This window comes from Suncus etruscus, chromosome 7, assembly GCF_024139225.1.
Source record: "Suncus etruscus isolate mSunEtr1 chromosome 7, mSunEtr1.pri.cur, whole genome shotgun sequence".
Taxonomy (NCBI): domain Eukaryota; kingdom Metazoa; phylum Chordata; class Mammalia; order Eulipotyphla; family Soricidae; genus Suncus; species Suncus etruscus.
In genome coordinates, this window is record NC_064854.1 from 28,936,380 (window position 1) to 28,963,441 (window position 27,062).

General features: G+C 42.5%; 1 protein-coding gene across 6 annotated transcripts in view; it reads right to left on the reverse strand.

Moving 5' to 3' along the window:
* ARHGAP21 (Rho GTPase activating protein 21) overlaps positions 1–27,062 on the reverse strand; it is a 141,961-nt gene that overhangs the window by 87,566 nt on the left and 27,333 nt on the right. For 4 of the 6 annotated variants that reach the window (XM_049777746.1, XM_049777745.1, XM_049777742.1 and 1 more), the window contains exon 1: positions 22,426–22,525. The exons of the other annotated variants lie outside the window; for them this stretch is intronic. In XM_049777746.1, coding sequence (XP_049633703.1) covers positions 22,426–22,509 — 84 coding nt within the window. In that variant the 5' untranslated portion in view covers positions 22,510–22,525. Of the gene's footprint in view, positions 1–22,425; positions 22,526–27,062 lie in introns of those variants that run through there. 6 annotated transcript variants of the gene reach the window in all.

The window sequence follows — 27,062 nt, forward strand, 5'->3', positions numbered from 1 at the left end:
ATCAACCTATGCTGTTCAGATTCAAACTCTGGGGAACCAGAAGGGATATGATTACTTTGTTAGAAAACCCTGCCCAAGGAGACCACCTGGACCTTGCCCAAGGTGTGTCAAAGGATTCAACTGGGCTAGAGATGTTTCTCATCTTCTTATAGTATCTCCAGCAACTGGAAAAAGGGATCCAAAACCAATCCCTTGAGTTCAGATTAGATGCTTTAACTGTGGCAAAATGGGATGTTTATGTAGAGACTGCATGATGCCATCCTTTTCTGATCCAGCTCCAGGATCTGCCCCCTTGAAGCCAAGACTTAATCATCCAGTCTCAGGAAACTGGGTTAGGGCCAATCCCAGGCCCCCCAAAAAAAAATCAGTGAACATTTTCATCAACTCCACAGCATAAACTCATTAAAGTCTGACACTTCAGGAAGTTGTGCTCTTGATATCCCCTGTCCTGAAGAATTAACCATAATGCCTGCTCAGTGCCCTTACAAGATAAGGTCTGGGGAGGGGTAAAACCAATTCCTTCAGGAATTGTGGCCTTGATAACAGTGAGAAGCAATCTGACTCTTAAAGGTATTTCTGTGGGGCCGGAGAGATAGCATGGAGGTAAGGCGTTTGCCTTTCATGCAGGAGGTCATCGGTTCGAATCCCGGCGTCCCATATGGTCCCCCGTGCCTGCCAGGAACAATTTCTGAGCCTGGAGCCAGGAATAATCTCTGAGCACTGCCGGGTGTGACCCAAAAAAAACCACAAAAAAAAAAAAAAAAGTATTTCTGTATATCTGAGAATTATAGATCTGACCACGTTGAAGAAATGATTGTTCTTGTTTCCGTGCCCACAGGTTTGGACTTTTAAAAGAAGGTGACACATTGCTCAAATTTCACTACTTCCTTATATTATGCCTGGCAAATCAGAATACATTAGGGGAGGGAGGGGTTGGAAGTACAAACCCTGATACTTCTGCTAATCCCATAATAGGTTTTACTGCTGAACTAAAAAAGAAAATCCAATGTTAACCCTTGAAATTCAGGGAAAAATTGTATAGGAATGTTTGACTCTGGTGCTGAAGTTTCTGTAATAGCTTTAAAACACTGGCCCTGCAACTAGGCTTGCAGGACAGACCTTATCCTGGAAGGAATATGTGGTATTTTGCCTCCAGCATCTGTTCATCAGAGCACTAGGTTCTTGCAATACTTAGGGCCAGAGAACCAACAGGATGTTTTTCTACCAGACATAGCTCCAGTTTCCTTGAACTTCTGGAGGCATAATTTGTATTAGCAATGGAGGGCAGTATATATCACATCCTTCACCTAACCCCCTCTCATATCACCAACTCAGATGTTTTGCCTTTTTATTTGGGGCCACTGGTTAAAGTGCCCAATACCCATTCCAATCAAATGGAAGTCAAATGTTCCAATTTGGATTCCCCAGCAGCCTGAACAGCACAAAACTAGAAACATTGAAAAACATAGTTAATGAACAGCTAAAACTGGCTAAATCTCCTTTTCTTTCTGACTCAAAAAAAAAAAAGGTTAGGTAGATAGAGACATTTATCTGATTTAAGAGCTGTCAATTCATCTATGATTCCTATTGGGGAAATTACAGAATGGCTTAATTTCACCAGTAGACATCCCAAAAGGCTAGCCTTTGATAGTAATTGACTTAAAAGACTGTTTTTATAATAGTTCCATTAACCCAAAAGACAGAAAGTATTTTTCCCTTTTCAGTTCCTTCACTCAATAACAGAGCCTCCATGCAACCATTTCAATGGACATTTTTACTTCAGTGCATGGCAAACTCACCCACCATGTATCACTATTTTGTTGATGTGATCTAATGTCCAATTTACAAAGTTTCCCCAGGCATATTTGGTACACTATATGGATGACATATTGCTGACCTGCTCTACAAACAAAAAATTACATTTGATGAATATGTCATCACTTGCCTGCAGGCTGCTGGTTTAAGAATAGCCGTAGAAAAAATTTAGACTGCCTCTATTTCAATACTGAATTTCATATTGGAGCATTTTTTCAGCACCTCGCAAAAGATTTCTATTTATCAGAAAAAACTAAGGACTCTTAATGATTTTCAAAAACTCTAGGTGACATTAATTGGATCTGTCCCTCCCTTGGGATTCCAAACTCTAAACTCAGCAACTTATTCAGCAAACTTGAGAAAAATTCAGATTTAAATAGCCCCAGGTGTTCAATTCAAAAGGCCCAAAAGGAATTAGCTTTTTTTCATGGACCAACTCTAAAAGTCCTATCTTTCCTGGAAAAGGTGTGGCTTTTAATTTTTACAACTGTTCAAATAATTTAAATTATTCATTTTCCATTTAATTATGTCTGCTTGTATGATCTAGTATTTCTCTACACAGCTATATCTGGATAAGGCATCTGCATGCAATAGATTCTTGAAACAGTTCTCAGTCATTGAGTATGTTTTTGCATTTTATTTTTCATTCAAGCTAGTTTTCTACTATATCATAATGCCTTTGCTCTCAGTTTGCCTTCAGGAAAGAAACTTGGATGCTCAAAATCTGTATACAATACTCCTTGGAATAGACTTTTTTTGTTTTTGTTTTTTTTTGTTTTTGGGTCACACCCGGCAGGCTCAGGGGGCCATATGGGATGCCGGGTTTCAAACCACCGACCTTCTGCATGAAAGGCAAATGCCTTACTTCCATGCTATATCTCCGGACCCTCAGCTTTATTTTTTGAAGTGCTCTGACCTGTTCCTCCTGGATCAGTTTTTCAATTGTAGCCTATTAATCTTCGTTCTGTGTGAGGGGAGGGGGGCGCACTTCTATGTTGCCTAATGTCTATGTATAATGCATTATACATAATATCTATGTTGTATCTAGTCCTTCTATTGTATATAGCCATTTCTCCCCCCCCCCGTTTATCACTTCCTAACCCCTGATTTATTATTCCTCTCTAATTAAACCACTTTAGTCTCAGTTCTTAACTTCTCAGGAACCAGAATTCTACTCCCCAACCTGAGTCCTGCCTCGCTCAGCCCCAAGAAGATGCCACCAATGCTGCTGCTGATTTTCTCTTAGAGGCCCACTTTCTCTCACCTCCCTTCAACACAGACTGTTGCCCACAACTGATCTCAGCATTTGAGAGACCCTCATCCCTAAGACATTTCCTGATGTGTGACTGTTGCAAGCCATTTTTTCAGACTCCTCAAGACCACGTTGCCATATAAATCTGTGATCTGAAATTTATCCCCATCCCCCTCAGACAATTTCAAGACTAATGGGGATATGTATAACTCCTTTGTATATTTTCTTAGTTATATTTCCTCAATATGTATAATTATTTATTGTCTATTTCATTATGTAGATGTAGCCCCCTTTAGATTTGTTAATAGAAATTTATAGTAGATAGTATCATTTTAGTTTTGTGTTTTTGATAAAATTAGGTTATAGAGATTGTTTGGTTTGATATTATTTCCCCCATAGGCACCAACAGTATTTTTGCATAGACACCGAAAAAAAATCTGCCAACCCTTTTATCTTTTAGATAAAGTCATCTGCCTTTTTTTTTTCTTTTTTTAGAAATTTGGAACACAAATTACTTTGTTTTACATCATATTTCTGCATTTTTCTGTGAAGCTTAAAAAGTTAAAAGTTTTATATAGTTTTCATCCTACTCAGGATAAGCTTGTTACTCACTGGATGGAAGCACCTTTGGATTCAATCATCCTTTAGACTGGTACCTGACCCTACCTGATCACCTTTCCTGGGTGTGGTCTTTGGGTTCCCACAAAGGCCTCAGGTCTCAGGGAAAAATTGTTTGTGGTTTCAATTTTCACTACTGAACTTTCTGCTTGCTTGTCAGGGCTAGTGAGCTGAAAGCTTGTAGTAAAAACCCTGAACCTGTTTTATCTCTATAACTGTGTATGAATTATTTCCTGTGTTGTCAGTGTTTGCTTCCAGATCTGTGTCTGCCCTATCCCTGGGACTGGACCATGCAGCTTCTGCTTCAATAGACCTGTCTTCTTAAATACAAGTAAATCAGTTCCTTAAATAGCTTTCCATGAGGTTTCCAACTTACAAATGAAAGATACTGCAATTTCCAAAATACTACTTTGCCTAAAATTTCTGGAGGTAATTACTTTACTGATCTAAAAGTCAGTTAAGAATCAGGGATATAAAGCTCAGTGTTAGAACACTTGCCTCATATGCATGCAAGAACCCTCATTTGAACATTATCTGCTTCCCCAAAAAGGTAATAATAAAATAAATATAATTTTTGCTCTCATTAAAAATACTGAAACAGGTACCAGAGAGGTGGCTCTAGAGGTAAGGTGTCTGCCTTGCAAGTGCTAGCCAAGGAAGGACCATGGTTCGATCCCCACGCGTCCCATATGTTCCCCCCAAGCCAGGGGCAATTTCTGAGCGCTTAGCCAGGAGTAACCCCTGAGCATCAAATGGGTGTGCCCCCCAAAAAATAAATAAATAAATAAATAAATAAATAAACAAACTGAAACAAACAGAAAGATATAATTCGAAAGTCATCAAAAGAAAACAGGAGGGCCCGGAGAAATAGCACAGCGGCGTTTGCCTTGCAAGCAGCCGATTCAGGACCAAAGGTGGTTGGTTCGAATCCCGGTGTCCCATATGGTCCCCCATGCCTGCCAGGAGCTATTTCTGAGCAGACAGCCAGGAGTAAACCCTGAGCATCGCCGGGTGTGGCCCAAAAACCAAAAAAAAGAAAAAAGAAAAAAAAAAAAGAAAAAGAAAACAGGAGAATCCTTATGAACTTCAACTGGCAGTCCCCTGTCTTGGTAAACATGCTCTGTAAATAGTTACTAAGATTTAAATTTCCTCTATTTAAACCTAGCAACTAGTGAAATGATAAGTGCGACAAAGATGCTTGCTAAGAAATCTTCAGCCCAAGGGGTTGAACTGAGTGGAATACATAGCAGCAGCCAGAGAGAGGAACAGTGTGGTTGGGTATGTTGTGAAATAACTGTGCTGCCAAAGATGCAGGGAAAAATAATACCATATTTTTTGGCGTAAAAGACAACCCCCTAATTTTGCAGTTAAAACAGGTTTAGGCCTATATTCGCTGTATCAGACAGAGCGTTCCTGTGCTGCAACTGTATGTACCACAGTGAGCCAATCACAACAAGCAAAGGTTCAAAGGTTATACTGTCATAGACTTCCTCTCTGACTCTGGCCCATCTGAGCAGGCTTTTGACAGTGTAGATTCGGGTCCAGAACATTGTCTAATTTGCATGCATAAAAAGCCTGCTTGGATTGGCTGAGTTAGAGAGGCGGTCCAAGCAGCCTTGCAGTGATTGGTGCAGGATCGAGGTAGAAAATTCGTTTTGTGGCAATATTCAGACAATTTTCGTTTACCGGCAAATTGAAACATTTTTCGGGATATACTCTGTGTATAAGACGACCCCGATTTTCGGTTGACTGTTTTTTGTTTCAAAAGTCATCTTATACGCTGGAAAATATGGGAGGTATAAAAGTCACTATGAATGGGGCCAGAGCGATGGCGCAGAGGTAGGTGTTTGCTTTGCACGAGGCTGACCCAGGACAGACTGTGGCTCGATCCCCAGGCGTCCTTTATGGTCCCCCAAGCAGGAGCGATTTCTGAGCGCATAGCCAGGAGTAACCCCTGAGCATCACCAGGTGTGTCCCAAAATTCAAAAAAAAAAAAAAAAAAAAGAGTCACTGGTTGAAATTATTTCTGTCTGACTCTCCCCTTCCCTAGACCTTCCCCACCTTCTCTCCTCTAACCCCTGCAGAGGGACAGCAGGTATTTCCCACATGGAACCTGGAACATGAGGCACTGAGCAAATTAAATTCCATTGGCATGAAAAGAATGGGATTCCTTTCTTGCACAGTGTGAAGCAGCTCCCGGCAGTGCACCTCCAGGTCAACGTGCAACACACTCCAAAGTGGTTTCCCAGGCCCTGTATCCAGGGGAGCCCTAAGCCTATGTTGGGAGGCTGCCTGCCAAGTAAGTAGGGCTCGGCTGTCCACCATCTTTGCAATCACCAGGCACCAGCCCAAGGAGATGGCCCAGTACCAAGTCTGACACGGAGGGTGTAATGAGAAATTAAATTTGGGGGGAAAATATCTAAAGTCAAGTTTTAGTCTAATCAAGCACGATGTTTTAAACAACAACAAAACTTGTAGGGCCAGAGAGGTGGTGCAGCAGAAAGGGCACTTTGCACTGGTTCAGTCCCCAGGATGTCAGATGGTCTCTAGTCCCCTGCCCAGTCCTGCCAGGACTGATCTCTAAGCACAGAGAAGAGTAAGTCCAAAGCAAAATGAAACAAAATAAAAACAAAACAAAACCATAAAAACATATTGGGAACCATGCCTGTATTTTTTTTTCTCATTTGGGGCACTAAATAGACATAGTTCACTTGAAAAACAGAAAAGCTAATGAGACATAAACACAAATACTGGTATCTATCTTATAAACATATTTCCCTTTAAGAAGCTCTGTGATCAGATAGCACAAAAGTCTTATTTTTAGAAGCTATTTATTTCCTGATAAGAAGTAAAAACTTATTTACTCTAAATGAAAGAACAAATTCGGGTTTTTTGTTTGTTTGTTTGTTTTTTAGGCTTAAAGACAATCATCTCTGTGGGCAGAAGGACATCTCCAAATTAAGAGTTAAGCTTCGGGGGCCGGAGAGATAGCATGGAAGTAAAGCGTTTGCCTTTCATGCAGGAGGTCATCGGTTCGAATCCTGTTGCCCCTTATGGTCCCCCGTGCCTGCCAGGAACAATTTCTGAGCCTGGAGCCAGGAATAACCCCTGAGCACTGCCGGGTGTGACCCAAAAACCACACACACACAAAAAAAAAAAAGAGTTAAGCTTCAAGTTCAGTCTGTCCTAGAAGGAAGGAAGGAAGGAAGGAAGGAAGGAAGGAAGGAAGGAAGGAAGGAAGGAAGGAAGGAAGGAAGGAAGGAAGGAAGGAAGGAAGGAAGGAAGGAAGGAAGGAAGGAAGGAAGGAAGGAAGGAAGGAAGGAAAAACCAATTCCATCATCATAGTAGTGAAATACCTGACAGGGCTCAGAACTATGAGGAAAGATATAGCCAATGGAAGTTCTAAGCCCTGTTGGGTGATTTCACTACTTTGTTGATGGAGTTGGTTTTTGTTTGCTTATTTTTATTTACTTTGTTGTTGTTGTTGTTTTTGAGGGGTGAACATACTCAGTGGTGCTTGGGGGAGGGGTTGTAGTGCAGGGACTCAAACCCAGGGCCGCACATGTAAAAGGTCTATATCCCCTGCTCTCACTATTTTGTTGGAAGCACTGCAATCAATGGTAAGGAGCACACTTCTCAGCCTTCCTTTCCACCAGGGACCCCTTTTAACTGTGTTTTCTTTTTTGTGGGCCCTCCAACCACCATCTTGCGAAGCAGGGTTGGTCCCCTAGTCTGTGTCATGCCCCCACCCCACTTAAATTTTTCACCCATGGCCATGTTGGAATATCCAGGTGCCCCCACAGGGGAGTCATATGACCTCAGGCTGCTAATAAAATATCAGTATAAGACACACATAAAGTGTCTTATTGAATACTTAACTTACATACTTAAGAAGTATGAACTATCATAATAAATCCAGAAAAACCAATGTTGTATTAAACTCTACTTCATTAGCTTGATCTATAGAAACTATAAAATTTCACAGATTTTTAGAATGAAGTATCTTGAAGGATACCTAAGGATATATAACCCAACTCAATTACTCAAGATTTTTTTTGGAGGGGGAGGGGTTTCGGGCCACACCCGTTTGATGCTCAGGGGTTAGTCCTGGCTAAGTGCTCAGAAATCGCCCCTGGCTTGGGAGGACCATAGGGGACTTCGGGGGATGGAACCGCGATCCTTCCTTGGCTAACGCTTGCAAGGCCTTACCTTACCTCTAGTGCCACCTCGCAGGCCCCTATCACTCAAGATTTTATACAATGAAATGAAGGCTCTGAGGGATTAAGTAAATTGCCAGAGAGATTGTCATTTACCCAACAATTTTAGTCAAGCTATTCATTAGGGCCCTAAGTGAAAATAGAAAAATATAAACAAACATAAATAGAATTGTTCTTCTAATATATTTTTCTGATTTATTTTCTGGGGGGGGGGGGGGAGCATGCCTGTGAATGCTCAGGAGAAAAATCCTGGTGATACTCTGGGTACCAATTGGGGCTAGGGAGTCCAATCAGGTCAAGGCTAAGGAAGCATAAAGACAAATGTCTCACCTCTGGATTGCCTGCCCAAACTGCATTTTTAAATACCACTTCGATTACTCTTCTTCTGTTACTATGACTGCACCAGCTTAATCATCACACAAATCCCCTCCTCCTTGTAGGCCAATCTCAGTTTAAAAACAAAACAAAACTGCAAGTAGCTATTTAGGGTTGCTGGCTCAAATAGTCATTTTTGTTTGCTTTCAGATTTATATACAACATTTCCAAGTGTCATCTAAAAAAAAAATGGAACGAAGCAACAAACCACGGACAGCATCCATGGCTGTCAGATTCATCTTCTAGCCAACCTTGGGGAGCTATTTTTAAATCTTTGCAAATAAGCTCAAATGAAAAATGGTGCTTTTTTTTTTAATGCACTTCCATTATTGAGGCTAAACATCTTGACTGTAACATTTTATTTTAGAGGATCTATAATGAAAATAATATAAAAATATATGTAGATATTTCTATGATATCATCCAGGGGTCTCAAACTCAATTTCCCTGGGGGCCCCAGAGGCAAAGTCGGGGTGATCCTTGAGTGCAAAGTCAGTAGTAAGCCTTGAACATTGGGAGGTGTGACCCAAACAACTAAAACAAAACAAAACAAAACAAATAAAGATTCCTCTAGGGCAGGGCCACAAAATATTGTACGGAGGGCTGTTTGCGGCCCGTGGGCCTCAAGTGTGAGACCCCTGAATGTATATTATATAGACATCCTCCAGCTTGTTAAGACCGCATTACATAGGAACATGTCACCACTAGTGTCCGAGGCACAGTTCTCTGGCAAAATTATAAAATTATGACAGGAACATCTTGCAATATCTTGCCAAAGCCAAATCTCTGGGATCTGCAAGGGGGTTTTAGAAAACACAAGGAGCTCAGGTGACCTCTTGGGAAGCCCAGACCCCAGATCTCAGAGAAGAAAGAACAAGACACCCAAAGAATGAGGGAGGAGTTCAACATGGTCTCATATACTAGATAGCCTAGCAATGAGATACACCCTAACTTTAAGCAAAAGCTTTAGCCAAGGTCTTTTGCAGCAAAGGGAAACCAAATGAGAAGCCACGCAACTGAGGCAGACAGGGCTAGAGAAGGCAGCTTGGTCAGCTTTTGTCCTGTCAAAAGAAGCTCTATTTTGAGTTCAGATCGGTCCCTTTTGAAAACTCAGGCAAATTAAATCCCCAAGGCTGGAGGCCCTTGTTTTTTAATTCATTCATAAAAAGTTATAATTAAAAAATGAAAAAGTTTAATACACATTTTAGAAGCACTAAAGGAGCTTAAGAATTAAAGGAACCCAGGAATAAAATCTTGTAGAATGCAGTAACTTATTTTAATCACTCCATAATTTGGTTTCTATAAATACAATTGCCTTTCAACATAATGAACACTTAGAAAGTACATTATAAATGGGATCTTTTTAATAGACAGTATTTTTATATAAGAGAATATTATAATTGACTGAAATACGGAACAGTTCAACAGTACAGGAAAAAAATGACAGTAACTAAAAAAGCCTCTAAAATTGAGTACCAATTTTTGTTTTGTTTTGTCTTGTTTTGTTTTGGTTTGGTTTTCTGAGGCCACACCTGGATGCTCAGGGGTTACTCCTGGCTATGCGCTCAGAAATGGGGACCATATAAGATGCCAGGAGATCAAACCGCAGTCCATCCTAGGCTGGTGCCTACAAGATAAACACCTTAACCGCTTGTGCCACCACTCCAGCTCCTTTGAGTTATAGTCTTTAAATATATAATAAACATGCCAGGTGCATATAATACAAAAATCAGAGTACACATAATATTCATAAAAATACAAATACCGGGGCCAGTGTGATAATACAGTGGGTAGGTAGAGCATTTGTCTTGCAGATTCAACCCCACAGCATCCCATATGGTACCCCAAACATGCCAGAAGTAGAGTCCTGAGTCAGAGCCAAAAGTGAGCCCAAGAGCAGCCAGGAGTAGCCTGATCCACCCCCAATTATACCATAAATTTTGTTAAAGTTTAACATTAACAAGAAACCTTAATCATTATCATTAATAATTCAGATCAGCCTGAATAGCCATAAGAGAATTTTCTCTTAGAAAGAGGACTTTTTTACCCTCTGTACCTTGCTTTGATTATTTATTTATTTATTTATTTATTTTTGGTCTTCTCGGGCCACACCCATTTGATGCTCAGGGGTTACTCCTGGCTAAGCGCTCAGAAATGGCCCCGGTTTGGGGGGACCATATGGGACGCTGGGGGATCGAACTGCGGTCCTTCTTTACCTAGTGCTTGCAAGGCAGACACCTTACCTCTAGCACTACCTCGCCAGCCCCTAGCTTTGATTCTAAAGTAGGAGTTTGTTTGTATGGATTCTATGGGCCATTTCTTGAAATGTTCTCTGCCTGGACCATCTTTTAATGCAGATTTTGATTGATGAAGTTGATTTTATTTTTGGAGGTTGCTTCTGTTTTTGGTGGATTATATTTTTTTGTTTGTTTGCTTGTTTGGTTAGTTGGTTGGTTTTTGGGTCACACCCAGCAGCGCTCAGGGGTTACTCCGGGCTCTGCACTCAGATATTGCCCCTGGTAGGTATGAGAGACCACATGGAATCTGGGATTCGAACCACCGTCCTTCTGCATGCAAGGCAAATGCCCCACCTCCATGCTATCTCTCCGGCCCCTCTGCTTTTGTTTTTAAAGGGGTGGGTAGAAGGCATACCCAACTGTGCTAAGGGCTTACTCCTGGCTCTGTGTTGAGTGAATACTCCTGGCAGGACTCAGAGGACCATATGAGGTGCCAGGTCAGTTGTACGCAAGGCAAGAGCCTTGCTGCTTGCTTTATTATCTCTCCAGCCCCTGAAGTTGATTCTATTATTACTGTTTAGCTATGCTAAAATGAATGTCTCACTCATCCCCACTGGGTGTTCTATCTTTAAAAATAATCTTTACATTCAAGAGGATCATTAGTACAAAAAATGTTTCATACTAATTCTTAAAGGACTTCTGGGAAATAAAGTTGATTGGTACTAAATGTTTAGATTACTCAGACTACTCAGAGAAACTGAAAGCGCAAATTCCTGCTTCATGCATTGTTAACAATGTAATAAAAGAAATCAAACAATTTCCCCCAATCTTTTGTTTCTTTATTTACTTTGGGACCACTCTCAATGCTCAGAGGTTATTTCTGATTTCATATTTGGGGATTTGGTGATACTCAAAGAACTCTATGATCCTAGGGATGAAACCAGGTCATACTTCAGTCTACTGAGCTATCACTACAGTCTCAATTTCTCTCTTTCCTTTTTTCCCCCCAATTTACTTTATTGTTTTGAGGTCACACACGGTGATGCTCATAGATTACTTTTGGCTCTGCACTCAGAAATCACTTTCAGGGGCTGGTGAGGTGGCGCTAGAGGTAAGGTGTCTGCCTTGCAAGTGCTAGCCAAGGAAGGACCATGGTTCGATCCCCCGGTTTCCCATATGGTCCCCCCAAGCCAGGGGCGATTTCTGAGTGCTTAGCCAAGAGTAACCCCTGAGCATCAAACAGGTGTGGCCCCAAAAAAAAAAAAAAAAAAGAAAAGAAAAGAAAAGAAATCACTTCAGTGCTGCCTGGGAACCATATGGAACGAAGGGATTAAACTCAAGTTGGGTGAGAACAAGGCAAGACACATTACCCACTGTATTATTACTCTGGCTCTAGTTTCTTCTATCAAATAAACGATGAACGAAGAAACTGAACAGGTAACTTGAACAAATGGTGAGTAAGCATATGAGGCTCTGCTTTATCAGCTATCAAGCAAACACAAATCCAAACTGTAACACAGACGGCTGAAGGCATTTTAAACTGGCAACCAACATAGTCATGGATGAAAATTCCCAGTATCATTGGTTAAAGTACTAACTGATACAACCACTTTGAAAAACTCCTTGACAGAACCCAGTTACAAGAACAAATGGAGCTTTGTCTTTTGTTGCAGCCTGGATGGAACTAGAGTATTATGCTAAAAAGCAAATTAAATCAAAGGAGAAAGACAAAGCCTATATGATCTTCATATGCTACTCATAATATGTGAAGCAAATGAACAGATAAATGTCTAAAGAAAACAAATCTTTAGTCCCAATGACAGAGGTGAAATTACCAAGGGGATGAGGAGATGGTGGGCTGAAGAGCCCCTGGAAACCGAGACAGGGGGACACAGGCGCTTTAGCAGAGATGCACCCCTAAAACATAAACAGATTTACACACAAACCAATGCCAACTCAATTCTTTGAAAAGTAGAAAGAAAATAAAAAGTAGAAAGAAATTGATCAACTAAGTAGTTTCAGTTGCTTTTTCCCCCCTTTAGCCACAAAATAGCATCTTTACCCCTCATCACTGTGTGTGGACCCAGAAGCATCGGATTTATAAACATTTCCATCAAGGCCAGAGAGACAGTACTATGGGCAAGACTCTTGCTTTGTACATGGCTGACCTGAGCTCAGTCCCCAGTACCACATATGATCTCCCCAATTCCATCAGGAGTGACTGCTGATCCCTGAGCCAGAAAAGAGCCCTGCACGTTATTGGTTGTACCCCCACACTGACCCAACAAACAAACAAACAAACAAACAAAAATTCTGACCAACCCATAGCAAAAGTAGCAAATTCCCACTATCCTCTATATGGAAGAGCACAGAAAAATTTAGTGCCACCTTTTGAAAGGGGCAACTGTTTCCCAGTTGGCTTCTATGGACTTGGATTTAGGGAAGTCTGTGTCTGGACCATGTGTGACCACATGGGATGTTTTACACAGAGGTTCTCAGTCCTGATGTCTGGACAGAGATGAGTGATAGGATCAAACCCCAGTGAAAATCTTGCCTTGTGGACTTGCTGGTGGACAGCACTCCCGTCCTCAGCCTTCATTCTCAGCAGTTAGAGGAATTGGGGGTGTCCTGTACACTCAGGGTAGGACTTTTGGACTCGGTGCATGTCTGCGTGTGGCCCCACCCTTTCTCTCCAGCAGAGTTTGCTTTGACTCACAGCCATGATGACTCAGGTTTAAATACTCCTCTAAGCAACCTCCGGAATGATGGGGGAAGAGGGGCGGGAGACCTCCCCAACAGCAGCCACACATCTTTTGGACTGTTCAGAGGAGATTCTAATAAGAACAGTGCCTGGATAAAAGAAAGAAAGGAAAGCTGCTGCCTGCCTCAGGTACCCCGGTCAGAGTGCCAGGCCCCCTGAGAGTAGAGCCAGGTTGGCCATTAGCCCTAATGAATGGAATTCGGCAAACATGAGGGATGTCACCTCCCAGATTAGATTACAAAGCCGGTGACCTCTGACTTAGCAGCCCTCTCTGCTTCATCTCTCTTGCTTCTGCCACATTAGGAAGTATCCTCAGCACAGACCCAGCAGGCTTGTGGGGAGTAGCAATATGCACCACCACCCCCTCCATCAATGAAGGACTGAGACCTGCCCAGGATCTGGCAGGAACGGAATCCCACCAATTTTAACATCTGGAGGCTGACACCGGCCTGATCTGTGAGTCCCTGAAAACTCAATGACACCATATCTGAGATTCTAACCTGGAAAACTATTATTTTAAAAAATGTTGTAAGCCACTCAAGAACTGGAGAGGTCAATGGTCACTGCACAGCTGAGGGAGAGAAACCGGTGCCTCAAGCAGCTCGAAACTCTCTCTTAACAAAGACAAAGAATAAGGCAGGAGAGATAGCAGAGTGGTAGGGCATTTGCCTTGCATATAGCCAACCCAGACTAAGGGTGGTTTGATTTCTGGCATCTCTTATGCCTGCAAGGAGCAATTTTTGACTGCAGATCAGAATAACCCCTGAGCACAGCTGGGTGTGACCCAACCCCCCCCCCCTCTCAAAGGGAAGAAGAAGAGAACAAGAAATAGTTCCCAGGCACTGAATATCAGAAGCCAGGACAGTGACTACTGGGAGGGAGGGGACTCAAAGAAGCCCTATGATCCCAACATGCTGTCCAGAAAGTGGCAAGGCTACGCCTAGGGGAAGGCAGGTTGGTCCCAAGGCTGAAAGGCACCAGGCCTTCCACCAGGTCTGAGCCTCTGCAGGAACGAGCAAGGTTGCCCTTGCCTTGCATGAGACAGAGCCAAATCCCATCTTCAAACCCCACACAGTTCTGAGTCCCTCCAGGAGTGATCCAGAGCAGAGCCATTAGTGAGCTATGAGCCCGCTCTGGATACTTTGGACACAGGTGCTAGGAAATGACGGCGAGGGGTACCTCCCCCATGCACTGAACTGAAGCTGCTCTGATCTCACCTGATCTAAAAACCAAACTCCAGGAGCCTGGGGGTTGGAGAGATAGTGCAGCAGGCAGGTCACCTGCTGCTGAGCCAGGTTCAGTCCCTAACACCCTATGTGTTCCCTTGAGTCTGCCAGGAGTGACCCTGAGCAGTCAAGTGCAACCCAAACTTATTCAAAATAAGTAAATAATGAATCAATAAATGGAGCTCCAAAGGTAAGGAAGCTGCCAGGCCGGCGGGGAACAGTGTTGAGGCCCAGTCAGAGGCCACTGGGACATAACACAGAACAAACACTGAGGCAGGGCAAGGACGGGCAAAGGGTGGAGACAGACAAAAGGACGCAGAAAAGAGACCGGAACCACCATGACAGGCTATGAAAAGGGGCAGTGCTGTGGCCTCAGGTTCTGCGCACTATACTAAGTTGGACTGGCACCAGGTGCCAAAGGCCAGCATTAACAGCCAGTCTGCCTGAGAAATCGACCTTCTCCCTCAGGGACCATTTGGACCATCCTATCCACAGGAACTTAAATTCTCCAGCACCCAGGCAGAACACCAAAGCCTGTTTGGCAAAAGAGCCACACTCAACATGCTATTTATCGGCATTGTTTCCTTCCTGTGTCTCTCTTCCCTCACTGCCCCTCCAACTAACCAATCCTCTAGTTCCAATCCATAACACATAAACCCCCACCCACATACATACACACACACACACACACCTTGTACATGATTTTCACCTCTGGCCTCTTTGAAATATGGGGAAACCCCATTTAAGATGGCTGCTTTACATTATAAAACCAGAGGCCGATGGTTTGGTGTAAGGACTTAGCAAAGCCAGATATTTAAACTAACCACTTGCCATTCTATCATAAAGTACTTTGCAGCTCAAAAGCAATCAGTTATGACATGGATGCTTTTTTCCGCCAATTTTTTCCCCATGATACTCTGCTTCACAGAGCTCTGTTAATGACACTGCTCCTAGATTAGGGCAACCAGCGCATATTCAAAGATACCTCCACTTGCCAGGCTAAAGGTTCAGTTTCTGAGTAAAGGAGCTCAGAAATGACTCATTGCTAACGAGCTTTACAAAAGGCACAGCTAACAGTTAAGAAGCTTTCTTACCTTTCTAGGCTGCTCTTTCACCTTTTATCTCTCTCTCCTTCAGTGTTCTACCATTCCAGACATTCCTATCACTCCCCACCCCCTTCCCTGCTATTATTCCATTTCCCTACACAACTCCCTAAATTGGCATCCACTGGAAATAGAGAGTCACTGTTTAGCACTGACTTGACTGGCAATGAAGGCTTTGGCATGGCCAGTGTTGGAAAGCTGAGACAAACTCTGTCATTCAGAAAAGAGTCTGTATGTTTTGGGGGAAACATACAGAAACCCAAGTTAATGCCCCCAGCTGTAGCCCTCGCTGAACCCTTCTGGGACAAGTATCTGATCCCTTGTTTCATAGATTTCCTCTACAGGAACAAGAAAGTTATTTCTGTGTGGTCCTTAGAATTTTAGAAAGAGGCTAAATATGTCCAACATGAGTCTAAGCTAGACCTTAGGTTTCTCAGCATTAGCTTCCACATACTACAGAATTCAAGTTTCCTGTGGCTCATTCCTGCATTTTTGGAAGTGGGCATCCAGAAGGCACAGGACTGGCCCAAACTCATTTCTGCCAACAATGAAGAGGCCTCTGTCCTTGTGTTATCACACCTCACTGATTTCACCTGCAAACTCTACCTGTGGAAAATGGACCATCTGTGCTTTTGGCACTGTAGTATCCTGGCACATATGGTTCTGCTAATCCCATGTTCACTCTGCCTGCCAGCAAGTGTCTTTGGTGACATCTCAAGCCACCAATATCCTCGTCCTGCAGTATAAGGCAGTATGTATGAGGGAGGGAGGAATGGACGAACAGTATGTACATATACATGTGACAGGACACAGTGCATGAGAAATCTAAAGAGTGTTGTCCTAAAGGTCAGTCAAGGAAAAGTCCATCTCCCCTATTCTGGTGAGCAAGGCAAAACCCTTGGGTTGTGATTTCCAGGATCCCTGAAAATTCCAAGACAAAAATAAAACAGAATTTAAAAAAATAATAAATAATAAAAATAAATAATGAATAAATAAAAAATAAAATAATAAATAATAAAAAAGAGGCAAACAGGGTCTTCTACGTCAGCAGTGAAACAGAACTGAGATCTCTTTCTTGTGTCTGATCAGGTTTTGTCCTCTCAACTAGTCAAGGAAGGAGGAGAGGAGCATTTGGTCATCTGGAGCTAGCAAACAATTATTCCAATAACCTAGCAAAGAATAGTTGTGGCTTCCATTTTCATCACTTCAATAGATACAATGTAAAAAATTCAAGAAAAATAATAAAATCAAGCATCTCAGAAAAGTGAAGTAGGGAGTTGGGATGGCACCAGGGTTAATAAAGACACACTTGCTTTCCATGAGGCAAAGCAGTTGGGTCCCTGTCATATGGTTGCATGAGGACCCATCAGAGTGATCCCTGAGCTAAGAGCTGGGTGTAGCCCCTGAACACCTCCGGGTGTGACACAAACCCCCCCACCCCCACAAAAAAGAGGGAGCCACACCCTGTAGTATTCAGGCCTTACTCCTAGCTCTGTGCTCAGAAACCACTTCTGGGGCCCGGAGAGATAGCACAGCGGTGTTTGCCTTGCAAGCAGCAGCCGATCCAGGACCAAAGGTGTTTGGTTCAAACCCCGGTGTCCCATATGGTCCCCCGTGCCTGCCAGGAGCTATTTCTGAGCAGACAGCCAGGAGAAAGCCCTGAGCACCACCGGGTGTGGCCCAAAAACCAAAAAACAAAAAAACAAAACAAAAAAAAAAAAAAAACCACTTATGAACTTCTGATGGGTTTAGGGGACCACATGGGTGCTGGGGATTGAACCCAAGTTAGAAGCATAGAGGCAAGCACCCTAACTGCTGAACTAACACTCAGGCCCACCAAAAAAAAAGTGTTTTAATAATAAAATAACCCCTTTAACATCCCATCATCAAATACAAAGCTTTGACACACAAGAAAGCCACCTCAATGGAAGCCATGATTATCAGCAGTCTGCCCTTCTTACAAGTTTGTAGCCACACCATGCAGACTGCTGATCCCTGGGATATGCTGAAGGCAAGGAGTGAGAATTAGGGGGTAAAGTGGGCAGGAAGTTTGCCTTGCATGCAGCTGGCCCAGGCTATATCCCCAATACCCCCATATGTTCCTCCAAGTCTGCCAGGAGTGATCCCTGAGCACAAAGCCACCAATAAGCCCTGATCATAACTGGGTGTGTCCCCTTCTCCACAAAAGATCATTTGAGTCCTACTTGTGCAACCAGGCCTGGTCCCTAGCTCATACTTTCAAGTCTCGTACAGGTGGCAGAGCAGTGGCTGATTCTAAGAGCTAACATTTGGGACCTGTGTTTGCACCAAGAAGACCCAGGACTTTGTCTCCTCCTGTACCAATGGACAACCTACAGTTTCTTTATGTAGGTTTGTAGATCTCTGCAGCAGTCTCATCCTGGCCGATGCGGAACAGTCTCTCCTGAGCCCCCAAAGACCGATCCTGTCACTAAGCATATGACCCTTTGCTTTGTTTCCATCTTCTCCAAGATCCTAATTCTGTTTATTCCTTTAATCATCCATAGTTATTCACTCAAGTAAAATACAGACAGAGCCAGGACTCTTGGGTTCTCTGGGCAAAGAGACAGGCAAAGCCAAGACCCAGAGTTGAGTTGAGGTCTTTTCCTCCTGATAGCACTCTGAGAATGAACAGTAATGCAGTATTTTAAACTCCAGGGGCCAGAGAGATAGCATGGAGGTAGTGCATTTGCCTTGCATGCAGAAAGACGGTGGTTTGAATCCCAACATCCCATATGGTCCCCGGAGCCTACCAGCATCAATTTCTGAATTGTAGAGCCAGGAGTAATCCCTGAGTGCTGCTGGGTGTGACCCAAGCCCCTCCAAAAAAAAAAAACCTACCTTGATTTGTCTCCACCACGCCCCCACAAATAATTGTACCAGTGATTTTACTTCTGAGAATACAGCCTATGAAAACACATAACCCCTGAGCACTGCGGGTGTGGCCCAAAAACCAAAAAAAAAGAAAGAAAAGAAAGAAAAGAAAACACTATGCAGAAAATTAATTGGGGGGGGGGGGCCCAGTTTTGAGGCCATACCCAGTGACGCTCAGGGGCTACTCCTGGCTATGAGCTCAGAAATCAGCCCTGGGTTGGGGGACCATATGGGATGCCGGAGGATTCAACCGTGGTCTGTCCTAGGCTAGCGTGTGCAAGGCAGATGCCTTACTCTAGCACCAGCGCTCCGGCCCCCAGAAAATTAATTTTAATTAAGAAAGCTGTGGGGCCGGGCGGTGGCGCTGGAGGTAAGGTGCCTGCCTTACCTGCGCTAGCCTAGGAGACGGACCGCGGTTCGATCCCCCGGCGTCCCATATGGTCCCCCAAGCCAGGAGCGACTTCTGAGCGCATAGCCAGGAGTAACCCCGGAGCGTTACCGGGTGTGGCCCAAAAAACCAAAAAAAAAAAAAAAAAAAAAAAAAAAAAAAAGAAAGCTGTATTATAGGGCTGGAGAGATAGCACAGTGGTAGTGCATTTGCATTGCACACGGCCGACCCAGGACAGACCTGTGTTCAATTCCTGGGATCACATATGGTCCTCTGAGCCTGCCAGGAGCAATTTCTGAGTGCAGATCCAGGAGTAACACCAGAGAGCCACCAGATGTGGACCAAAAACAAAACAACAATAACAAAAAACAAAACAAAACAAAACTACTACAATTTTTACTTAAAGTAAATATCACTGTTTCTGATAGCAAAAAAATACTCTTTGAAGCAATTTAAATGTTTGACAACGAGAAAACAATAAAGTACACTGTTAACATATATAATTATAATTTTACATATTCCCTAGCTAGATTATACAGTCATTAAAGTGTAAATATGGTACATAAACTGATGATAACTTTTAAAATGCACATAGGAAAAAGTACTAAGTACACAGGGGAAAGAAGACTATACATACCTATATATTAAGGAGTTTTTATTTGAATGACTGAGTTAAATAATTAATTATAATGACTTTTTCCAAGTGCACAAGAACTTTAATACAATTCGGGGGGTTGGCTTTGGTTTAGGGAGGCTGCACAGACAGTGTTTGGGGCTTACTTTTGGCTCTATAATCAGGAATCACTCCTGGAGGACTCAATGGATCATATGGGGTGCCGGGTTTGAGCACTGGTCACCTGAGTGCAAGACAAATGGCCTATCTACTGTTGAGCCCTATTGCTCTGGCCCAAATTTTTTAAATATAATTAATGGAATTTTTCTACTCCCAAATTTTTCAAATTGCCATACAAATTGCCTAACATCGCCTCCGTGCATGCTGTATTAACACAGAGTAGAGTAATAATCACAGTGCGTGTGCCAAAAGCACATACGCTGCCAGGCATTGTTATAGGTTGTATCCTGGTGACATCACTTAAGCCACACAGCACGTAGGGACGTGGGCCACCAGAGAAAAGGAAGCAGAAGAGAGTGAAGACTGCTGGGGCAGCTCTGAAGCCTGAACCCAGCACCTGGACACAGGTATCAGTACTCTAAACTCATACCCTCACCTGCCTTCCAACAGAACAGAGAGGCTCATTCAATACTGAAAAATACCTGTCATAGTGCCCCAGCTCTATGAAACTAATGTGCTAATTTTAGCCTGTGCTTGCAAGATCTCTGACTTTCTATCACACACTTTTCTTCTCTCATCTGTCTTCTTCTTAGCTCCCTCACTCCTCATACTGCCTTTTTACTTACTTTCACTTACTCCTTGATTTTCTTCCTCTGCTTCTTCCCCAACTATACCATGAACCTTTCCAAATGTACTTAGTAGCATCTATGGACAATGCTTAGATTCAATAATAACTCCACTAAAACGTCACTGCCCTGTATCATTCTACAAATCAGCAATTACGTGCTGAAGCCTTGAGTCACAACTGGTCACAGATGTGCCTGGCTTAGAAAGCCATGTTTTGAGAAATACTGGCACCAGGCCAGTATTTCTTAAAATAAAAAACGTAAAAACTAGTATAAATTCACAGAAAAATGCAACATGTTAGCTACTTTACAAAATAAAATGATATGCCAGTAGTAAGACCAACACTGCTGCCATTATCCAGAAACTACCACCAGTCAGTCTTTCTCCACCAGTTCCTGATGGCCTACACCTGACTCGTACACACCAAAACACAAAGTTTCTCAATCACCACCGAAGACTTCAAGGGATGGCAGAAAAGTCAGAGGAGATGTAATCGCATGCCATTATTACTTTATGCTAAAATCTTGTCAGCTTGTGAGCAAACTACAGGGCCTACAGTCAAATCTGCAGCAAAGGAAAGAAGTCCCAGGTATCTGCAAAGGCCCCAGCCCAGGCTCGTCTATTGCAAGAAAGCACTTTCTAGTGCAGACTTACTGGATCAACTGATCCCTAGATTCTGCTGCATTCCAAATGTCCTTTGGGGGTTAGCCAAACAGAAGAAGTCTTGACAAGGTTCTTAAATGAGAGAGCTTTCGATGAGACTAATTAACTTGCCTAATTATTCAACATAATGCACATTTCTGTTAAAAGTTTCCATTTTGGTGTGCTCCTGGTAGTATAAATTTTTACATGCTATTTGCAACATCTATCTTCTTTTCTCCTCTAAGTAGCCATTCAAAATCTATATTTTTTATGATAATGTAATTCCATTAGGGAGACAAGTAGAAAGTCCATCGAGGGATCAATCTTACACTGAAATAGAGAGAGACTAAATGACCTTCTCTAATTTCTTCCAGAGATCGGTCTGTTGTACTCAAATGAAGCTATGAAAATGTCTTCTCATCACTGCTGCAAGGAGAAGACAGGACATAAGAAGACCCCAAAAATCCCATCCAGAAAGTAATTTCAGGTCTAAAACTTCAGTTCAGACCAGGACTATGGAAAATCAGAAAATGAAGGAGGTCATTGCTTGGGATAGCTTCCATTTATATTCTCCATTTCAAACAATAATAAAGAACTTTTCTTAATATGGAAGATGAGCACTCACAAAGGAATTAATAATCACTCCACATGGTAAATAATTAATAGTTCTTGAAAGATTCTGTGATAACTAGAACAAAAGCTTTATCAGTTTCCTTTCTGTTTTGTAAGGAGTTATTACACTGACTATAAACAGTATTATTCACAATTTACAAAAACAGTCTGTGCCTGATGACACTGATGATTATGGGCTAAAAGGGTATAAAGAAAGTTTTTGTTTCTCAGAGGAAAATAACTCAAAAACTTAGGAAACTTATATTATTAACTTACACTGTTAAAAAAAAAACACATACCTAGCAGACACTCTCAATCTAATGCAAAACAATTATTTTCTCAAAATCTTGGCTAGTAACAGAACATTCTTTTATCTCCATAGTGAAAATACCAGTAACCATTATTTCCTTGAAAATGAAGCGCTCTTTTAGCCACTCCTTCCAAATCCTGACAATCTCCTTATAAACAATAAATGCCTCCAAACTAAATACATATTTAAAAATACAAACAGTTTTCATTTTTTTCTCATTTCAAGTCACTCTGATTTCCCCTTCTCCTACCACTTAAATCTCCAACAATTTTAGTGCAACTGAAGAGCTCACAATTCTTTTCCAGAAAGCCCAACCTTAAGTATTCCCACCCTCCCCACAAGGGGAAAAAAAATATGTCTAAAAGATCCCTTTCTCCTGTTACGGGAAGACAAGATATTGCATAGCTAGCACTGTGGCTGTTATATATAAGTACTCGTATACATAGATCTATTTGGGCACAAATAAATATGTAATAGTGACAGATAGCTCTATAGCTTTTGCTTTAAAGCATACAGGAATATCGAGGCAATAAGCAAAAGTATATATGCTGCACAAACCTGGTTGTTCCATGCACAATAAAGATTGCACAGTAAACTCCAGTTGTGGTTGATCATGCAGTCAAAGAGCTTGAAGTGGGCCATGCTGGCCTCTAATGCAGCAAGCACATCTCCTCTGACTCAGCTTTTGTCAGCCAGGAGGGCTGCTCCAGAGCGCTGCAGTTGTGTGGTTGGCAAACGGGATTGTCTCCTCCCTTCCTGTTCCAGCGGTCACCACTAACTGCACTGCACCATCTTCTGATACCGGGACGTCCGGATGACTGGATCATGAAGGTAAGACTCTCTCAGAAAAAGAACTTTCTATATTTATTATTGTGTGGCTTTGTTGGGGGTGGGGGCAGAGTTGGCCACACCCGGTAGTGCTCAAGGGGCTACTTCCTGGCTCTGTGCTCTTGGTGGTCATTCCTGGCTCTATGCTCAGGCCCCTACATTGTGCTGGGGGAATCAAACTACAAGATAAACAAATCTGAGATCCAAAGCAACAGTACAGCAGTAGAGCATTTGCCTTGCATGCAGGTGACCTAGGTATGATCCCTGGTACTTAGGGTCCCTGTCCCCCCAACACTGCCTAAGGAGCAATTTCTGAATACCACTGGTGGCTCCAAAACAAACAAACCCTTACTATTAAATAGAAAAATTTTTTTTATTTTTGGAAGCATAGTAGTTTTTACGGAAGGGATTTTCTTGAAGAAATTTAACTCTCTGTTAAATTTAAATTTAATTTAAATCTCTGCGTGTGTGTGTGTGTGTGTGTGTGTGTGTGTGTGTGTGTGTCTGTCTGTCTGTCTGTGGCTATGTGTGTGTTCAAGGGTTAGCAAAGGCTTCTCCATAGTGTGGGAGGGTAGGGAGAGAAGGCCAGACTGGATTAAGAACATTGTCATTGTTTGGGGAGCCTTGCACTCAATGCGAACTCAGGTTCAACCCAAGATATCATATATGGCTTCCTTGAGCCCACCAGGACTGATCCCGGAGCACAGATCCAAAGTGAGCCTAGAGCATCACTGGATGTGGACACCTATCCAAAGCCCTCACAGAAAGGGATATTGTTTCTCTCGGAATTTCAAAGGCCAGCACTGACTCCCTCAATTGAAAGATAAAGCCTAGATCTTGGCAGAACAGACCCTCTTCTTCACTGCCTACCTACCAGATGGAGGAGGACAGGGAATAGTCACCGCTTAGGAAGCATTTATAAAATGGGGATAGGAAGTCTTGCCCTGTGTGTTCTTGCGTATGAGGAAAAAATTTACATCTGCAACCTCATTAAAATAGTGTCTAAAGCTGGAGAGAGAGTACAGGGTAAGGCAATGCCCGGCAGGCATCACATTTGGTCCCCAAGTCCTGTAGGGAGTGATCTGAGTAGAGTCGGGAGACGCCCTTAACATAGATGGATGTGGCCCAAAATTCAAAGCAACAAAACGTATCTAAGAGATATGGTAATTATTAATATTCTTAGAATGGGCTCCCTTCCCATCTACTTTACCTTCTATTTTTTTCTACTTCTCCCTTCCATGATGTCACCCTCTAGGCCAGGGATTTCAGGTCTGAATTATTTCTAAAGCTTTCTCCAGCCCCACCCTTCTCACAAGCTCCAGGCTGCCTGCTGGATCCCTTGTAAGCAACTCCAGCACCTGGAAGGGAGATTCTCCCCAACCCAATAAGACTCCTCCTCTCTTGGCCCAGCAACTCACCCTTGCTTAAAGGCATCTGAAGCTCAATTCAATACCCATAGTTCCCCTAACACACCAGTCATCCTTATGCCTCTCACCCCTTCTATTCAGTCATGGGTCCTGCCACTCCCACAAGGATCCCGAGGCCATCTCACTCCCTGGAATCCAGCCTCCTTCAGGGCTGGCAGCTAAAACCATCTGGAAACCACAGACTTATCACTGAGGGTCCCACCCCACCCCTCCTTCCAGCTGCCCCTTCTTGTTTCCAGCAGAGTTCCCCAAAGTGTGTTTCTACTTGTTCTATGGAATACAGATTATAACTCAGCTAGGTAAAAGATTTTCTAAAGCATGATATGTTTACAAAGAGCCAGGTTAAACAAAGATCAAGACAGGCTTAAGTCTAAGGTTGGTGGTCAGGTTCAAGCACTTCAACATCAAACAATGAAGGGCCCTGTCCTGGAATATTTGTTCCTAACTAGTCCCTTCTTGACATCTTTAGCTGGCTGATCTTCTTTCTATTTTTAATTGGGGACCTGGCTCTTCTCTATCCATCTACTCCCCAAGCTATAATTGCAGTCTTCACCTAACTCACTGGTCCAATTTCCCTCCCCACTACCTGACTATGGACCTGACTCACAAAAATCTTGGGATGCATGTTAGGGATAGCAGTCTATATTACTTCTCCTTCATCCTGACTGGCTCAAGAATATAAGGGAACTTTCTGTACTGAATGAGGTTCACAGTTAAGACAGTTTATCTTTGTACAAACTTCTGTGTCCTGTTTTATGTGATATTGTTATTATGGGCTGAGGCAATACGGAAACCAATGAACTATGCATTCAAAAGACAGTCTGGACAAATTGCTTGCTTGCTTTTCTCTTCTTTGGTCTAGTATGTGTCTCTAGAGATAGGAAAGCCTCTACCTCATCATAACCATTAGGCACATTCAGTTTTCTCTTCTTTTACTAAGTTTCTTTCCTTTACTAAGTTACTTTCCTTACTTAGTTCATACAACCCTCCCCTGAGCTAGTCAATGTGGTGGGCAATCCTAAGTAAAATAGAAATCTTTAAAGCAGCAGACTTAAGTCCTGTTATGACAGAACTATTTTTACTAGGAAGATCAAGGGCCCTTATCAACCATTGTGAGCAAAAATATAAATTGCTTCCTGAAATGATCCCAACTGAGCTGTTAAAATAGGTCCAATGCCAGCAAAATCCCTAACTTCTAGACTGACACCATCTCTTCTCCCTCTTTCTTCAAATCTGAAAATACTCCATAAAAAAAGGAAATGAATGGGTATTTTAAAGATTTCGGGTATTTAAGGATTTTTAGAGTTCCCAAATGATTCTAGAAAACCTTGTTGGTTAGAACTGTTATCTAAATTTGCTCATCTCCCCACTATGCCTGCCCAAAAGAACTCAGAGACTAAAGGACCAAGTCCAATCAAGTTTTTATAAATTATTCCTAAATAAAACATGTAAATAAATAACAATGTAGCAATACTAACTTCCTGGTTTTGATTATTGTACCCTGCTTATTCAAGATGTTTATATTAGGGAAATTGGGTAAAGAATATAAGGAAGTTCCACTGTTTTGCAACTTTTCTGTGTCTGCAGCTATCCTGAAATAAAAGGTCAGCATAAAAAAGAACCCAAAATAAGAGCAAACCAGCTGCAGTGAACAGTCAAGCGTGATCTGTAAATACTGTTCCTTATAGTAAGAAGCAGGGCTTCTGGGAGAAATGGCTGACTCTAGGTCTTGGCCTGAAAGTGTCCATTAAAGATATTAGGAAGTAAGAAAGCTACCAAAAATAATTGGGCTCCTCTCTTACAGAAAGAAGGCAAGATGGCTCCAGAAAACTGGAGAGATAAACAATGGGTTGGGAGCTTGTCCTGTTACAAGCCTAACCTAGATTCATCTCCAAGCATCCTATATGGTCCCCCAAGCACATCCAGGAGTGATCCCTGAGCACCCATTTGGTAAGGCAAAAAAAAAAAAAAAAGAAAGAAAGACAAAGAAAACTTGAAGCCACCACTTTAAGAATTAGGACACTTACAAACAGAATAGAAATGTGATTATGTGGGCCCGGAGAGATAGCACAGCAGCGTTTGCCTTGCAAGCAGCCGATCCAGGACCAAAGGTGGTTGGTTCGAATCCCGGTGTCCCATATGGTCCCCCGTGCCTGCCAGGAGCTATTTCTGAGCAGACAGCCAGGAGTAACCCCTGAGCATCGCCGGGTGTGGCCCAAAAACCAAAAAAAAAAAAAAAAAAAAAGAAATGTGATTATGTTCACATCTACAAATCATTACTACTAGTTGCAGGTTTACATATTAACATATATGTGCACAGACCGCACATGCTTACAGATTCTTTCAATGATCATCAGGGAACTTGTTCATTTCTTTTGAGTTTTTTTTCCCTTTGGGTCACGCTGGTGGTACTCAGGGGTTACTCATGGCTCTGACCTCAGAAATTGCTCCTGGCAGGCTCGGGGGACCATATAGGATGTCAAAAATAGAACCGGAGTTCATCCTGTGTTGTCCACATGCGAGGCAAAAGCCCTACTGCTCTGCTATCTCTCCAGCCCCCAAACTTGTTCATTTCTATCAAGGCAATGACTTAAGAAATCATAAAGTACTAAATTACTCAATTTTTGTCCGCCCCCCCCCCCAGTATAGTTTAAACCTCTAAAATGTTTATTATCTATCTCTAACCCTTACTGATACTTTGGATATATCCAGAACTCTGAGTCAAGTATATTTTTTTAAATCTCACTGATGGCAAAACCTGAACCTTTATTTATTGCTGCAATGGTCCTCAAACTACGGCCCGCGGGCCACATATTGTATTTATTCCCATTTTGTTTCTTCACTTCTATTTTTTTTTTTTTTTTTGGTTTTTGGGCCACACCCTGTGACGCTCAGGGGTTACTCCTGGCTATGCGCTCAGAAGTTGCTCCTGGCTTCTTA